Raw genomic sequence first — 17,311 nt, 5'->3', positions numbered from 1 at the left:
TTTTATTTACTCTGTTCTAAAGATCTGTGCTGACAAAATGACCAAAGAAGATTTGTTTCCATTTATTATAGTGCTGTCTAAGACCACAACATCTCTTTTGAGCTTGGATTGATTATTCAGTAGCATGAAGTTATGTCACTTTGAGAAAAATGTTTGTTAGCAGACTACACTGCCTGTCTGAAGAAACACTTCTTAAAATAGGCTGTGTACAAAAAAAAAAGAATATAAGTATTTTGGTCTGTTTCATTTTCATAAATACAGAAACTGATGAGAACAGTCCACACCTCATCCCCAGCGTACGGTGCAGCAGGGAACTGCTCCAGGAGCGCAGCCCGCAGTGCAGGGCCTGTTGCTATTTTACTGGTAGTTACGATCAGTAAGTTGGGTAGCAGCTGCCCAACCACCGTTTCCTTTTTATCTGGTACTTTCCCATTATTCTTCAAATTTTGGAGTACAGAAAAGCAAGGAGAGTTTTCATAAACCTACTTTGAAATTCCAGCACAGACCTTCACCCTGGGACCTCCTCTGCCTAGAGTAAAATGCAGGATTAGTCCTTTCTGATTATTACGGCAAATTCGTAACTGGGAGTTTGCACAGAGTCTGCTGTGGCAGACAAACCCAGATGTCCCATTCAGAAGACATTTTTCCAGTGCATTCATACTATTTTATATTTTTGTAAATAAATTGCAGTAATACTGTGATCTTGCCTCATGGATTGGGGAGTTCAAGGTGATACAAAACAGCCCCATAAGCAGATTCCACGTGATTTTTCCACAAGATGTAGTTACAGCATGTGAGGGAAAGGGAATAAAAACAGCAAGGGAAGTAAAATTTGCTGTAAGTAACCACACTGTGTGTATTTAATAGGGTAATTCTGGTCAGCCTAGGGGTAGCAGATCTTGCCAGATCATTACTACTCCAAAAAAAAAAATGAAAGGGAGCAGAGGAGGTCTGAAAGAGAAGGATGGATGCAAACAGGAGAGGAAAGGACTGGAGGAATCCAAAGGAACATGGCACATGGTTATACCCTCTGTTGAGCCTGCACAGCCTTCAATTAGAAAAGAACATCCTATGCTTGTCACTGCCACCCACAGATCTGTGCAGTTCCCTCTGGGAACGTTTGTGTTTCTGTGTTCTCATTTTCCCGCTGCCGGCTGCTACTTTGCCTGTCCCAGTTCATTCAAACAGCGGAAGAGAGGCAGGTAAAATCAGCGAGTGACCAAACGTTGCTCCGGAACACCCAAAACAACTCTCCTCACTCACAATCCTTATGCTTGAGATCAAAAAGGAGACTTTGTTTCAGGGGATTCTTTTTGTTTCTTCACTTTCCCCTCTGCACAGGTTGAGGGGCAGCAGGACTTGGAGCTCGTGGGCTGGGAGGACCTCGTGGGGTCCCGTCTCTTCCCGCACTGAAGCACAGCAGTCCCCAACGGCCGCTGACGGGCGCCTGGTGAGGATTGCACACTCTCCCAAACACCTGCCAGGCTTAACTATCTGTATGGTTAGAACTTCTTTCCCAAAATTTAAACAAAACTTCCCTGTTTCAGTTCAATCCTGTTACTTCCTAGCTCAGAGGAATCGGCAATGAAGGCATCTCTCTCCCTTTTTGCAGCAGTATTTTATATAGTTGAAGATGGATGTCATGTCTCTCCTCAGATCTCTTCCCAACATAAACAATTCCTTTGTTTTCCCCTGTAGGTCACACTTGCTAATCATTTTTCCTTTCTTCCGGACGTTTGGTCAACACTGCCCTTGAAATCCGGTGCCCAAAGCTGGGCACGGTCGGTTATCCGCAGCCTCGCAGGTGCTGCGCAGAGGAGCTTTGCGGGCAGCACGCCTGCTCCCAGGAGGCTCCCTGCAGCGAAGCCGTGCAGGAACGTCCCCGCGTGTGGCACGGACGCCCCCCCGGATGCGGCTTTGCGTGCACAGGAGGTGGCTCGTTGATGAAGACCTTGGGCCGTTCTCTTTCCTTTTCTCCTTGGACAGCAGCAGCCAGGGAGTCGGGGCTGGACACTGCTTTTCTCATGCCCACGTGGTTGGTGATGGAGTCGTACCCACTTGCTGCTGGCAGAGTTCGTTTTGTCCTGCCTGGGGGACGCGCCGCGTTGCGCCGAGTGTCTCCTTCACAGCACTGCACGTTGCTGACTGACGCCCCTTTGTGTTTTGCAGACACCCACTTTCGCCGCCTCGTCTGCGCTCCCCACGCAGCACCATCCCTGCCCGCGACCCCTCCTCCCGCTCCCGGCCAGGCTGCGTTGCGCTGCTTCGGGCAAGGCTGAAGGCAGAAACTGCAGCACACGAGAGGCTGGCGGCGTCTGCACGCGCGGAGGGTGAGTGCTCGCACACGCGTGGCTGCAGGAGCAAGCAGAAACCCAGTGTCCACCCAGGGCCGGGTGCTCCGGCCGGCACGCTGCATCATTGAGGGTGGCACTCGCTGCCGAAACAAACCCACCACCCAAAGGAGTGTGAATTATTCCCAAATAATGGACTTATTTGAGCGTTTATAGCGATGCGCTATCTTACTCGTATTTAAAACTCTCTACACCTTCCGAGGGGAAATTTTGTTAGTGCCATCACGCAGGAAAAACCATCTCAACCACGCACGCTCGTTTCCCTGTGGCAGCTGAACGAGGCCGTATTTCTTTTTCAGTATACACCAGTCATTAATGATTTGGGGGGGTTTCTTGCTAACAGTCAGAACAGTTCTGCCCCAAGTCTTTAAAGGGAGCGGAGCTGCATCGCTGCGGACATGTCAGGCGAAGTTCATTTCGCCTGGAAGAACATAAATTGCCATGAACGAGCACCCTCGACTCAGGATGATTTTCACATTTGCAGGGTGACAGGACGCTTCTGGCCTCCCCTGCTGGTTTCGGCTCTGCACTGAACCCAGCGCCTCACGCCGAGCACCCCCGCACCCCCGTAAGTGCATTTTTACCGCCCGCCCCAACAGCGGCCCCAACCTGCTCGGCCCGGCCCGGCCCAGCCCGGCCCAGGCAGGCGTAGGCGCATGCGCAGAGGCGGCGCGGGCGCCCCGGGGCTCCGGGGCGGGGCCGCCCTGCCCCCGCCCCCTCCCCCAGCGGGCCCCGCCCCAGCACCACGGGGCGGAGCGCAGTGCGCAGGCGCTGCCGCCCCGCCCCCGGCGCCTCCCTGAGTCCTCCAGGCCGCTGGGGACGCGTTTCCCCCCGCGCCCGCTGCGCGCGGCCGCGCTGAGGTGGCCGAGCCGCTGCCTGAGCCGGATCCGGCCCCGCCCGCCCGGCGGCGGCGCGGCGCTCGCTGCGGCAGCGGGGCGCAGGCGCGGCGGGCAGCCCCGGCCGGCCAAGGCCCCCGGTCCTCCTCCGCGGCCGCGGCGCTCAGCTCGGCTCGGCTGGCGGCGGCGGCGGCCCAAGATGTCGACCAAGAATTTCCGCGTGAGCGACGGGGACTGGATCTGCCCGGACAAGAAGTGAGGCGACGCCCGGGGGCGGGGAGCGGGGGGCAGCCGCGCCGCGCGGGACCGGGACTGGCTCCGAGTCCGCCCGCCGCAGGGCCGCGCCGAGACCGGCCTGGGCCTGGGAGCCCCGCGGGGCCGCAGTGCGGGCCAGGACAGGGGGCGGCCGCCGTCCCGCCCGGCCCTGGTCGGCCCGGCTTTGCTGGGCCCGGCCTGGCCAGGCCCGGCCTTGCGGGCGGCGGGCGCGGGCTCCGCTGCACGATTGCCCAGCGCCTGGCCCAGGTCCTGCCGTGCCCCTGCCCGCCTCCAGGGCGGCGAGGCCTAAGAAACTTCGTGTTTTCATCTGCGACAAGATTGGCTTCAAAGACAAACGTGTTTTTCCTTAAATCTTGTGTGTCTTTGCATTTTCCAAAAGTTAGCAGTTTCTTTATTCTCTTTACTAAACAAGTGAATTCTTCTTCACTGGAGCATGTTTTTGTTTTCAGGTGTGGAAATGTCAATTTTGCCAGAAGAACCAGCTGTAACAGATGTGGTAGAGGTGACTGTCTTAAATTACATCCATTCCACCCCTCATCCGATTCTGTTTTTTTGAACAGAATATTAAATTTAAGGAGAATGCTTGAAAACTGCTTTTCTTTGTCTTCCAGAAAAAACAACTGAAGCCAAAATGATGAAAGCTGGAGGGACTGAAATAGGAAAGACGCTTGCTGAAAAGAGTCGTGGCCTCTTCAGTGCTAATGACTGGCAGTGTAAAACGTATGCCTTTTTAAAAAACGTACACTGTTCTCTTGCACCCACACAGCTCATGTGCAAGCAGATATTTAACAGTCAGCATAAATTTGTTTGTGCTGACTAGAAAAGAGCAACCAAAATCACCGTTATATACCGTTATACCGTTAGTAATGTGCTTTACCATAAGAACAGGATTAAATTTTGGTTGGTGGACAGCAGTTATTTAGTTAATGTGATTGGAAAGAAATAGAAAGTAAAGACTGGAAAGGCAAAAGTTTCTCTCAGATAAGCCAAGGCACTTCTCAATTTGGAAAAAATGCATACATGGAAGTAACACCTTCATTGCGGTAATTTTATGGTTATTTTTACTATTCTTTAAATATTTATTCAATAAAACCACATAGCTAAATTCTCTGACTTTATCTAGGCCATCAATTGTGAATACTAAGATCTAAATTAGAAAAAGACTGTAGTTAAACATTTTAAATTTTTGAGAGGATCTTTCAATTTTTCTGGACCACTTTTAAGGATTTCAGTTTTTATTACTCAACTAAGTTCTCTGAACAGTGAAACCTGGCACTTTATTTTTCTCTCTGACTTGGCATTGCTGCAACTAAGCAAAGTATCAACGCGATAAAACGAAGTGGCAATAGTAAGCCAAAACCGTGCACTTACATTGCAGCAGACTGTGATGACATTTGTGAGACCTTTGTCATTGCGTCATTTGGCAGACTTGAGATAACCGAGCTTGCAGGTAGCTTCCTCTGTAAGAGGGAAGCAGCGTGACGTGTGCTGTGTCCGTGAGCCAGGTAGCAGGGACAGCCACAGCTGGCTGTTTGTGTCACAGCGTAGCTCTGTTCGGTTTCATGGCTTTCCGCTTGCGGTGTTCTGCAGCGAGAGGCAAACGGTTTTGCCGGGCAGCACCGTGGTACCGCCGACTCGGAAGGAACCCGCTTGGTGGCACGCCTCAGGGTTGCCGTGTGTATCCAAGCTCATAGCTAAACGCTGTCTTATGGGCCATCTTATGGGCCACTTCTCTCCTGTTTGGCATTGGGCAGCATCCTGAAGATCAATTTTGCGGATAGAAAAAGCATGAGTGGTATTTTAGGACACTGAGGTAGAAATGCAGTTAACAGAACGGTGTAATTGGGTGTGCATCAGCAGATGACAGTGACTGCTCAAAAGCATCATTCCTGTATTAGCTTGTTCATCAATTCCTCTGAACGCCATTAGCGAAGAGTAATCAGGAATTTGCATTGTTTCATCTTTCAATAAATGTTATACCAAGGTTCCTCTGTCTTACACAGTAGCTCTGTGAGCACTTGGTGTGAGCACTGCTGCTGAAACATGCATTTTTCTTCTGGTCATGGGAGGAAAAGTACGTTTCAGCCTGAATCAGATCCGCAGTCCGATTTGTCAGATGTGTAGCAGTCCGGTGGTCAGGGTGTGATGAGAATGGGGGAAAAAAACAACAGGGAAAAGACAGAATTAATGGGAAGAGGTGGCAGCTACTTTCAAGTGTTTTTTGTTGTTGTTTTTTTTTTGCACTCCCCTTTTTCTAAAACAGCAGCAGTTCACTGGACTCTAGCTTTTTTTATTTGTTGTGGCAATGGTATCGTTCCCCCCTCTTTTTTCCCTTCTCTCTCTCTCTCTCCCTCTCTCTCTCTCTCTCTCTTCCCCACCCCCCTCCACCACCCCCCCACCCCCTTGCATTCTGGAATAGAGATCTGGTAATGGTAGAGGTTCCCCTTATCCTTTATGGATAAGATTGTTGCTGGTGACTACTTTGCCTTCATGGAGTTCGTAGCCATTTCAGAATCTGTTTTGGTTAAATATCTCTTTAGTTTTAACTTCAGGTAAAACATAACTTCAACTGTATGTTAACACATGCTCTACAGCCTTCCATTTGTGTGTTTATTTTACTTTTTTCTCCTTGATTTTTCTAGCGTGGTCCCATTCCTGTCATCTTTGTGCTCACAGGATGCGCACAGACTCTTTTGCAGTTTTTTGGGTCTAAGTGACTGTTTGCCTTAGAGTTAATTGTTTTGCATTAGTGACTGCAAATCACTGCTAGAAGTTGGCCAGTATATTTTTATGATTTCTCTGAAGTGTTGCCTCAACACTCAGACTTGTTAATTTGAAACAAAATGCGTTTTATTTATGTTCTGTTCTTTTTCCCTCTGAAGATGTGGTAATGTGAACTGGGCCAGAAGATCAGAATGTAATATGTGTAATACTCCTAAGTATGCTAAACTGGAGGAAAGGACAGGTAAGATGTGTATGATTTTGAAATACTCAATTACTGTAAGAAACTTCTTTTTATAAATCACAATACAATTTAATTAAAAGAATCTGTTTTCATAGTAGGACTAGCAAAGCTGAATAATCTGTCACATGTAAGTAAATCTGTAAGTACTTAGACATGATTACTTTACTAGTATATAAAGCGTCTAAGTGGTTTCATTTGGAAGATCAAAGAACATTCAGCTTGAACCACTTCTGTGCTTGATTTTGTGACTGAAAAGGTTGAAGGAGTAATGCAGCATTTTTTTTTTTAATTCCAAGGCCTGTGATGTACGTACATAGGGCCCATCTACAGAGGAATCAACAGTCAGAAGAGCGATGTTAGAAGGTTGCACAGATTAGACTGTGTTTCTTAATGAGGCTTACGGTTTGGTCATACTTTGATGCATTTGAAGTTCCTTCTGCATTAATGATGAAGCTCAGCAGTATAATGGAGGATATACTTAAATGGGGCTATAACTCTGTTATGCTGTTACCGCTGTATTAGTGAATTTAATGCTTAAAGCATGTGCACTAATGCATACAAAAGAGAATCATGGAGAAGAGCACAGGACTTCTTCCTCAAAAGAAGAAAAAAGATTATTTCTTAATTTCTTTCAAGTTCTGGTGTCCTTCAGAGTAAATTTGTGGTCATGTTTGGGATGCATAGCATGTTGCGCACACTTGTCATGAGTTACAAAGTTAGCTGAAATTAGAGTGAGCAGGTTAGAGTTCTCCACTTGCATTAGGAAAAGGAATAAAGTGAAAGCCCAAGTTTCCCCAAGTGCATACTGGGTTTCTGTTTTAAGGTCTTTTTTTTCCTGTGTGTTCCTGTCTGGCAGAAGAGAACAGCTTCCAGTGTTCAGGGCTATGGAGAGCAATAGTTCTGTGATTTTGCTTTTTTCATAGTTTTATATAAAAAGACCTCTTATTAAAAGCTTACCTGTTTGTGCTGTCTACTCCAGCAATCACCCTATTTTGTGTCACAGTACTTATCTGTGCTAGTTTTATGTCAAAACATCAATTATGACTTCAGACAAGGAACAGGTGGCAAGAACATTAATTAAAAATTGACTTTTGGAAATGGTCCTGTCAGTGTAGAAGGAGGACCATTTTAATTTGTGTGTGTATTTTTTTGTATGCATATACACATACATACATACACAAATTGATATGGCCAGTGAACAAATGCCTTTTGTAGATAGTTTTGGAACGTATTGATGAGAGAGAGGTGGTGTCACTTTGTTTTTGTTGCTAGCCACCAAATAGAATACATTTTAAATTAAATTTCAAGATTCTGTGTTTGAGTTGTGCATGACTTAAATTGTGAAATCAAAAACTGTTTTAAGCAAAAACATGTTCCAGGTGACATGTCTTCCCTTTTCTTTTTTCTCCCTTTGAGTTCATCACACAAACCATAGTTAACCAACAGAGGAAACTGACGTTGATTTTTATTTTAGTCTAGACTGTATCTTTTTCTAAGCTTTAATTATCTAAATAAGGATGAGAGAGAGATGTCCCAAGAAGTACATTTCCACTGCTTGATTCTTAAGGCAAACCTTGGCACAAGTGCAATTTAATGCAGCTACAGGAAGTTTTCTTTATTCCTGTTGCTCCCTGAGGATCTATATTCAGCTTTATACCACAGAGGAGTAATTGCAACATGGGAGCGGGCTGGCATGCCCAGAAGCAGTGCCGGAGGCAGCACGCGCGTGGGACCTGGCTGTGCCAGGGATGCTTTGGCAGCAGCAGCTGGGGAGCAGTCAGCAAGCGTTGCCCTCGTCGCGCTCTTTGTTTACTGCTGTCCTGGGCGTTTGCTGCTGGCCGCTGTCAGAGACAGGGCGTTGGGCATCGAGGACAGTAGCCTTGGTGTAGCCCCGTGGAGACATTCTTGGGTGGGTTCATCTGCCCCAGGGGGATTGTCAGGCATTGCAGGCCCAGCACAGCTCTTCGGTGAACCTAGTTGCTAAGCAGGGCTATGGTCTGACTTTTTTCCCCTCTGTCCTTTGAATTCCATTGCGGTCTGTGTCATTTATGCAGTTTAATCCATTTTCTCAATTAGGTTCCTGAGGAACTATTTTTAATAAACATGTGTGGGAAAAACTTGCGCTCCTCTTGAGATCATATTACATTTTTATGGCATGTATATTTATAAATCCACTGAAGGCTTCCAGAAACTCTGTGAAAGTTTATTCTGAAGTTTGTGCTTAATGTAGCTGAATTCGGTGCAGCCCAAGAGATTGTCTTATTTTACCACTTTTTAAAGGATATGGAGGAGGATTTAATGAACGAGAGAATGTTGAATATATAGAACGTGAAGAATCAGATGGAGAGTATGATGAGGTAAGATTAGGTACATGTATTACTCTGGAGAGACTCATATTGTGTGATTTGTGTTTAGGGTACATACGTTTCCATTTGGTTTCCTGATGGGGAAGAGTATCTCGTGATGCATCTCTGTCAAATGGTGAAGTGCAGAACAGTTTTGAAGTGAAAGTGAATGCAGCTATGTCTTTGGGGGGGTAAAAGCCAAGAATCAGATCAAATTAAACTGGTACAAGCTGTATTCATTAAACTGCTTGAGGAACTGGCTTCAGGGCATTGCATGTTGTTTTCAGCTAGATGTTCAACATTGTTTTATAAAAAGATTTCATATAGATGCAAATGTAAAATACAGTTTTGTTACATTTAGATTTCCATTAATCTTGTGTATAGGTACTAGTTTAGGTATAAAACAAGTATCTGTTTAAAAAAATCTCTTGTTGCTAATCGATATTTCATGTTACTTTTTTTTCTCTTTGAGTAAAACTTTATTTAAAATTGATTTTACTGTATATTTTCTCATAGAAATCTTATCAAAAAGTACAGTTGGAAATGAGTTTTGATAAATCATATTCTAATGGAATAATATTTCTCAGTTTGGTCGCAAAAAGAAAAAGTATAGAGGGAAGCCGGTTGGTCCTGCATCTATCCTGAAAGAGGTAGAAGACAAAGAATCTGAAGGGGAAGATGAGGAGGATGAGGATGAAGATCTTTCCAAATATAAATTGGATGAGGTACTGTGTTTTGGTTTGGTTTTGCTAGCAACTATTTTTTAGGGTTACCGTAGCGTAGTTTAGTAGTAGTAGCTAAAGTTTGGCCTGTGTTTTCTGCTGCCTTTGCAGCAATGAGGAGGAATAGCTATGAGGATAACGGTACCTCCAGCTTCTGGAAGTGTGTGCATCTGAACTCTGTACCATAAAAAATTAAAAGCTTATGTGGGATCAAAATCCAGCCTTTTGACATGATTAATTGGAACCTTTCTGTATGGTTAGCATATAAATGGGAGTGTTCTTGAATTTTATTCATAGTCTTTTAAAAACCACAGACTTCATTTTTGGTTATAAAACTGAAAATTTCAGGGTTTTTTTCATCTATATTGAAGTACATGGTATCTGCATTTTGCAGGATGAGGATGAAGATGATGCTGACCTTTCAAAATATAATCTTGATGCTAGTGAAGAAGAGGACACTAATAAGAAAAAGAAATCTAATAGGCGCAGTCGTTCTAAGTCTCGATCTTCCCACTCACGATCTTCATCGCGCTCATCCTCCCATTCAAGCTCAAGGTCTAGGTCCAGGTAAACGGGTACAGGTCAAGGGTAACGCCAGGCAAAATGTCAGTATCTAACTTCTTTATTTACTTTTTTTTTTTCTTGATTGCCTTACAGTTTTAGTTAATACTGTTAACAATTTAATGTACAGAATTTACACAGGTAGATAATGTTCTGTCCTGGCCTTCTGTGGATCCTCAATAGGAAGGCTTCATATATCTTGCTGCTTGTTTTAGTAAATTAAGTTGATGTTTCAATTGAATCCTTGAAAGAAGTTTAAAAAAATAAAAAGTGTTATTTTCAGATTTGTTTTTAGACTTGTTGGCCATGTGTCATTCAATGGATGCACTTTTTGAGTAATATTGAATAGAGTTGTTGAACAGAGAAGCAGAAGAGTGGGAATTGTCAGAGTGGGAGAAGTGGCAGAAGAGGGCAGTGATGCAGTCCGGACGGATTCAGTGAAAGGACTGAATGGAAATAAAGATGAGGAACTTGAACTTAGTTTGACGGGAAGAGGCAAGACTCTAAGCACAGTGGCAATGCTGCCAGAGTAACAGGAAAGGTTTATAGTGGTCATGGGGCCACAAAAAAAATCTGATGGGTAGATTTAAGAGATCAGAAATTACTTAAATTCAGAAATATATAAACAATTCAATATATGTTTTACAGTAACATTCTGTAAAGCAAGTTGTAGCTTTCTAGCTGCCTCACAGCTAATACAAGGATGATATTAATTAATATGTTTAACACCTCAAATTAGTACTAGCGTATGGTGTTATACAGAAAGTTCATACATGTGAAGTTCAAGTTTCTTCTCATCTTCCTAGCTGTGTAACGGCACCTCTCTGCTCTAACCGCTCTGATCACTGCCCAGGTTCCTTCCTACTAACCAGACGTCAGCCACTTTTTCTGTTTTGCCTGTTTTTCTCCCCATTGCTATCACACTTTTCTTCAGCTGCCTCTTCTATAAGAAATGATGTTCTTGAAAATAGCTGTTGTCCACCTCCCAGCTCCTTCGGATGCCTTCTTGAAAGTAGTATTTGCCATATGGTTACAAGGAGCACTTTGAATATTAGTGACTAGGCTGATTGGCTGGTGGCAATTTTTACGAAGTGAGGTGTGGAAGAAGATACTGTCACCTCGTTGGGGAAGTGGCTGTATTGTCCTGTGTGTGGACATTATGCAGCCAGTATGGGCTGTATTTGAGTGTAGTTCTTAGATTTAGGGATGGGAAGTTCAAAGATGATACAAAAACTTCATCTGACCATCACCTTGTTCATTAATTCACAAATCTTAACATTGAAGCAAAAAGTACTTTGATTTATCTGAAATTTATTATGGATCTTTGAACTTTTTGTTAGGCTTCTAGTAACATAATTCATTGGCAGTATCAGTTGTCTGTTATGACACACGTACGAGATAATTACATTTTTTAAAAGGTTTAAATATATTTTCTAATTAGAAAGCATGTGTTCATACTGCTTTCATTTTGCAGAATAAAATGAAAAAGACATGGTAACAATATATACTGGGAGATTGAGTGCATGTATAAAATATTTTGCCTGAAAAGATTATTAGAGTTTGATTGCAATGTCTACTTTTTGCAATTGTTACTGAAAGTCCAGTACCATTTTTACGTTTCTTATGGTTTGTGCCTTAAAGAAACACTATCAACATGAAAAATTTGAAAATGCTTCTGTCTCTGCATACAAGTAGTGTTAGACTTGTCCATGTTTCAGCCAAGAATTAACTTCCTTCTTTTTATAACTCCTTAATTTTTAACGCAGAGGAAAATCTTTACAAAAACTTGAAACTGTTTACAAGATGTTTGTGAGAACTGACTTGGAGAAAATTTGAGATAATCCTAATACTCCTAATTATTTTGTTTTTCAGAGAAGCTGATGGTTTCAGATTAAGGCACAAATTAAAAGATGTTTATTTCATGAAATAGTAAAAGGTTATGCAGTTGTTTGATTCATTTTGCCAAATAACTGCAACCCTCTTTAATTTTTCTGCATTGTTTTAGGAAATGTAATAAAAACCGGACTTTATACATTTTTGAATGCACCTTCTTACTATGTTTCTGTTTTCAAGTGTAACGTGGTGAAATTAGAGGGATGGGGGAGATTGTCATTCATTTAGTGAATCTAGGCCCAAATGTCTTTACGCATAGGAAACTGTTGGCTTTACTGCTAACACTAGTAGTTATTCTGCTAAACACAACAAAAAGAAAGAACACCAATACCATTTTTCAAAAATTAACAATAATAGAATACTGTTTCAAACTCTTATTAGGCAAAATTCTGTATTTCGTTTTAGAACAGCCTCTATGTATCCCAGAGCTGTTCAGATACTGGAAAAAATCCTCCCTGTTGTTTCAGGTCCCATTCAAGAAGTTCTTCCAGTTCCAGATCAAGATCTCACTCCAGCTCCAGAGAACAGTCTAGATCTCGTGGGTCGAAATCAAGGTGAATGAGGTAGCATTCTCTCCTTGCAGAGAGGAAGAAAGGGCAGAAGAACCAACCTCTTGTTTATTTCATCATAAAATTATGCTGGTCAAAAAACATTAACTCGTTTTTATCTTGGAAGTCAGAATTCCCAGGGTCTCTGCACAAGATTGTTACCACTGCTAATGTATTTCTTGAGAATGCGAGGTTTGGTTTGAAGAGTTTAAGTCTGATCTAAAGCTAGACGAGTGGACTCCACAGATCTTCACTCTGAAGGAAGAAGAATCTGAATGCATGTTTACTTGCTACAGTAATTTTTGCTCTGTTTTTATTTCCACTTTGGCTATTTGATGTGGAAGAACATTAGAAAGTATGCTATATTTCTGGTTTTATTGTGTTTAGTGATAACATATTTGACTTCCACTAGATAGTGCTGCGATTATCTATATAAATGTGGGGAAAATGTATGAAAGTGTTGGACAGTTAATCATGTGAGATGGTCACAGGAGTTTGAGTTAGCTGGTATTTTCTGTATACCAATTACTGAACTGTGCAGGAAAGACTAACAAAATCATATAAATTCCTTGAGGTGTCCTTACACAAGCGTCCTGGTGGCAGAACTTTTCTTTTGCAACGGAGTGAAGATCCCATCCCTTTCCCATGCATGTAGAGAACCTTAAACTGTAAAATAGTGAAAAGAAATTTAAGCTGGGAAAGAAAACCAACCAGAAATGGTGCCACCACTCGTTGGTGGCAGAAGCATTCTGTGGATGATGATGTGCAGAGCAGTGCGACAGGGGAGCCCGTGCTTTCCGAAGAGAATGTGGTGCATGTGCCCCCTCTAGGTTCTGAAACGACTCATCAGCTGTCCTGGGTTTATTGGCTTGTGCCACACTGCATCCACCGAAGGTCCTCAGTGTATTAGCTTGTTTGAAATAGGAAAGTGCTTTATTATTTACAATGAGAACTCTGAAAATATTTTACCAAAAACTTGTGTTTTTGAAAATGTTTTACCAGCTTACTGAAAAACTCCTGCTAGATGCTTTTACGTAATTTTGGAATTAGAGTTCAGGACTTTCTAGCTCTATTACCTTATTATTGAAAGCTCCAAAAGCTATTTTTTTCCCTCAGATAACAGAGGTGATTTTTCAGTGCTGTAAGTAAAACTGGTTCATTTCTTGCAAATGCCAAAATGACTATATTACAAAAGCTGGGGTTTTTTTTAATACTATGGTCTTGGAAGATCTTACTATTACCCAAATTTACTTTGACATTTGTAAATATACCTTGTGAGGGCTTTTCCAATTCTAGTTAAGATAAATAAAGTTCCAGTGTGAAATACCCTTTAATACAAAGTGAAACACTGTTAAATTAGTATGACATCTGTCATTCTCAAACCTTTTTGCTTTGTGAATTGGATTACTGAGGAAGATGATAGGCTGTGTCCTGTCCCAGTCTCCCATAGCTTGTTATCAAAATGCCTAATTCTGGAGAGTGCTGGAAAGGGGTTTCCAAACCATTGCTGCTCTGTATGTTGAGAAATACTATTTAGCAAAATTTATTAAGAGAACTACCATGCAGGTAGAAGTCTTTATTGGAAGTTAACTAAGCAGTAAGTATTAAAATATCCACAAACTTCTTTCAAAAGAACATTGATGTAAATAGAGTAGCAGGTGTTCATGAAAATGTCTTTTTGTTCTTTATTTGTTCTTTCTATATTATACCAGAATTAAATCTGATTTATTTCTTAATCAATAAAGATCCAGCTCCAGGTCCTACAGGGGGTCTTCAACCCCAAGAAAAAGATCTTACTCAAGCTCTCGTTCGTCATCTTCCCCTGAGAGAAGCAGGAAGCGAAGTCGTTCTAGATCTTCTTCATCTGGTGATCGCAAAAAAAGACGATCGAGATCACGGTCACCCGAAAGGTTTGGGTTTATGTAGAATAAGAATGGGTGTATTTAAATGTGTGATTTTTTTTTTTTCCTGAAGGACTGAGATTCACTGGGAAAAAAAATTGAGTCTGATCAGTTATTCCAATATTAGAAGTAGTTCTTTCACTTCCCCTATTCTATTACTTCCTTTTAAAACCTCTGTAATTGCCTTTTTTTTTTTTTTTTTTTTTTTTTCCTGAATGAAACTTCCTTCTGTTAGGAGCATGTTCCATAGAAAGACCTGGTCACCACTCTTTCAGCGTGTGAAAGTGTTAACATGTATATCATTGATTTATTGTCATAAGCAATATTGCATTTAGAAATTGTATTCTATTTTCAGTATTAAATTTACTGTACAATTTTAGTATTAAATTCACATTCATGAGCTTAAAGTGGTTTAAAATTATTCTTACATTCTTAAAAGGCCCCTATTAAATATACTTGGCTTCCAGCTATTATAGGATACAGACTACTCAAGGTGGATGCTAAAATCAACTTCAACTTATTTCTTTGCATGCTTTCTCCATTTATATCTTGCAGACGCCGCAGATCGTCATCTGGATCTTCCCATTCTGGTTCCCGTACAAGTTCTAAAAAGAAATAATGTATTAAAGTTCACATTTAAAAAAAAAAAAATCCAGTCAGTGCATGAGACATATTTTTAAGAAGTTGGTGTCTTACTTGGTCAGAAGTGCTGAATCTGCTAGTAGAGGTGCATGTCTGTCCTTGCTTTCTGGAAAATTGCAGCTTTGTTCATTCACAAGACAAAAAGGTAGCATTTTAAGCCATAAACTCCCCAGAGGAAGTGTGAAGTTTTATTGTTTGAGTAAAGAGCTTTTTTAATTATTTTTAAAGACTCAGTTACTCCATTCCTGGCTCTCTTATGTATAAGCAGACATGGGTTGGATCTGTTGTTCTAATACGACTCTACTCTTCATATGGCAGTTACAAAAGTATATGAGGATATGGGAGGAACATGTAAACTTTCTGCATCCAACTCCTGAGCTTCTTTAATGTACCTCTTATGGGACCACAAAAGATTAGTGTAGCTGTAGGGCTAATATAACCCATAGGATTACAGTAGTAAGTTTTGAACCTTAATTTTTTTTCTATGTTGAAGTAAAAATATAGCGGAATGCCCCCTTTTTTCTTTTTAGCCAGGTTTAGTGCAGAATAGCTGTTAAATATCCAGTCTATCATATGATTTTGTAGAGAGTGATCTAGACTTTTTTTCCTTCAGTGTGAGGACTTTTGAGTCGTTGGGCGCTAGCCTCTCCATTGCTCAGATCTCATAGCTGCCAGCGCCTGTCGCTGTATTTGTTGCAGTCAGCCGAGTGTACTAGCTGCAGTGGAGTTACTGAGTATAGTATTTTCACATGCATGGATCCTGGATTTTGTGATCCTTTCTTATAAAAGGATTATTTAGGAACTGCTCTTGAGGTGGAGAAATATGGAACTAGCTTCTTGGAATCAAGTGAAGTTTCTGCAGGCCATCTGTAAAATTAATTTTAGGCTGACCAAAATTTTCAAGGTATCTGAATTTTCTTTATATTTAAAAATGAAAAATAATAAACTGTAGAAAGTTCTGACATCTTAAATGTGTTTTTCAATCATTCTTGTCCCTCAAACATGTACAATTTATGGCTTAAAATGCTTTATGGACTTTAATAGCAATATCACATTAAAACTTGGTCACCTTTGAGCTCCCTTTGGTTAAGACATGTTTAAGTATCTTCAGTGCCATCACAAGGTAAGTATGTTAAGGAAAACTCTTTAAGCCAACAAAGAGCAATATATCTGCAATTATTTCAATAGTAAAATTTCCAAACCCTTATTTGATAGCTGCTTTTGTAAAATGAACTGCACAAAACAAACAGAGCAAAATTACATTCTGCCTTTTTTTTTTTTTAAGAAACAAACTTCTTTGGACTGGTATATAAGCAAAGTGGGTTTTGGTGAAGAAATATTTTGATAATCTTGCAGAAAAACACCCTGCAATTTCTTCTTTAGTGTTTTTTTTTATATCTGATTTCCTTGCTAAGTATGTGTAGACTGCACAAGAACAGGTTAGTCTTGTAACTGTGCCTCTGACTTCTCTAAAGTCCACCTACTAAATTGTAAAAATCAGACCTAATAGATGCTATGTTGTTACCTTTTGTTTTTTTCCTTGTGCTTTGTAATAGATTGTTGCTGTACTTAACAGATGAAAGCTTTTAAATTTAGCAAATGGTAGGCTACAGACAAAGGAAAATTATGGTTTCATTTGGCTTAGATGAAATGTAAGACAAAATGAATCTGTAGACGAGTGTAAATAAAGCCTGTGAGTCAACTGTGCAGTGAGTGCTTTCTCTTAGAAGCATAAGCAAATCTTTCTTAATAACCTATTACTAACAGGGGGGTTTTTTTTGTCCTCTGTTACTGCAGTGCAAGACTGGCTGTATGTCTAATAACCTGGCTGTATGTATCACAAATTTTCAAATTGTTTCAGTTCCTTAAGTATTGAAAATATTTGGGGATTTAAACAGCATGTTTCAGATGAGCTTTTTAAAAATTTTGAGATATTTCCATCTGTATATATTCTATATCTGCTTTTCAGAGAGCTTTTAATGGAAGCAATATCAAACCTTTTGTTTTTTAATTACTAGATTTTTAAATAAAAAGGCAGAGCAACTGTGATATATCCTTGCATGCCTGTTACAAACTAACCAATACCTATTTTTAGTTACTGAATCTGCAAATAAATGAGCGTCAGATTGGAGCACAGTCCACCTCTGATAAAACACAAAAATAGATTAAGATTAGACAGTATAAAGGTGGTGGCTGAAACAGATTAAGATTAGGCAGTATAAAGGTGGTGGCTGGAGGTTTGGGGCGGGGAGGCAGAGGGGAGCAACACTC

General features: G+C 41.5%; 1 protein-coding gene across 1 annotated transcript; it reads left to right on the top strand.

Moving 5' to 3' along the window:
• The first annotated feature begins 3,210 nt into the window (after nucleotides 1-3,210).
• Nucleotides 3,211-16,747, top strand: ZRANB2 (zinc finger RANBP2-type containing 2). The gene is made up of 10 exons (XM_026098487.2): nucleotides 3,211-3,442; nucleotides 3,913-3,965; nucleotides 4,075-4,183; nucleotides 6,346-6,428; nucleotides 8,709-8,785; nucleotides 9,361-9,498; nucleotides 9,890-10,062; nucleotides 12,417-12,503; nucleotides 14,243-14,407; nucleotides 14,954-16,747. Exons 1-10 carry the CDS (start codon nucleotides 3,387-3,389, stop codon nucleotides 15,015-15,017), a joined length of 1,005 nt encoding a protein of 334 aa, XP_025954272.1. The 5' UTR covers nucleotides 3,211-3,386; the 3' UTR covers nucleotides 15,018-16,747.
• The last annotated feature ends 564 nt before the right edge of the window (nucleotides 16,748-17,311 follow it).

Source organism: Dromaius novaehollandiae, chromosome 8, assembly GCF_036370855.1.
Source record: "Dromaius novaehollandiae isolate bDroNov1 chromosome 8, bDroNov1.hap1, whole genome shotgun sequence".
NCBI lineage: Eukaryota > Metazoa > Chordata > Aves > Casuariiformes > Dromaiidae > Dromaius > Dromaius novaehollandiae.
This window is presented reverse-complemented; position numbering and strand designations above follow the sequence as displayed.

Bases quoted from the DNA above. Each gene is read 5' to 3' on its own strand.
- ZRANB2 (XM_026098487.2), top strand. From the start codon at position 3,387: ATGTCGACCAAGAATTTCCGCGTGAGCGACGGGGACTGGATCTGCCCG. The intron at 8,786-9,360 runs GTAAGATTAGGT...AATATTTCTCAG, and splicing joins CAGATGGAGAGTATGATGAG to TTTGGTCGCAAAAAGAAAAA. The intron at 12,504-14,242 runs GTGAATGAGGTA...TAATCAATAAAG, and splicing joins TCTCGTGGGTCGAAATCAAG to ATCCAGCTCCAGGTCCTACA.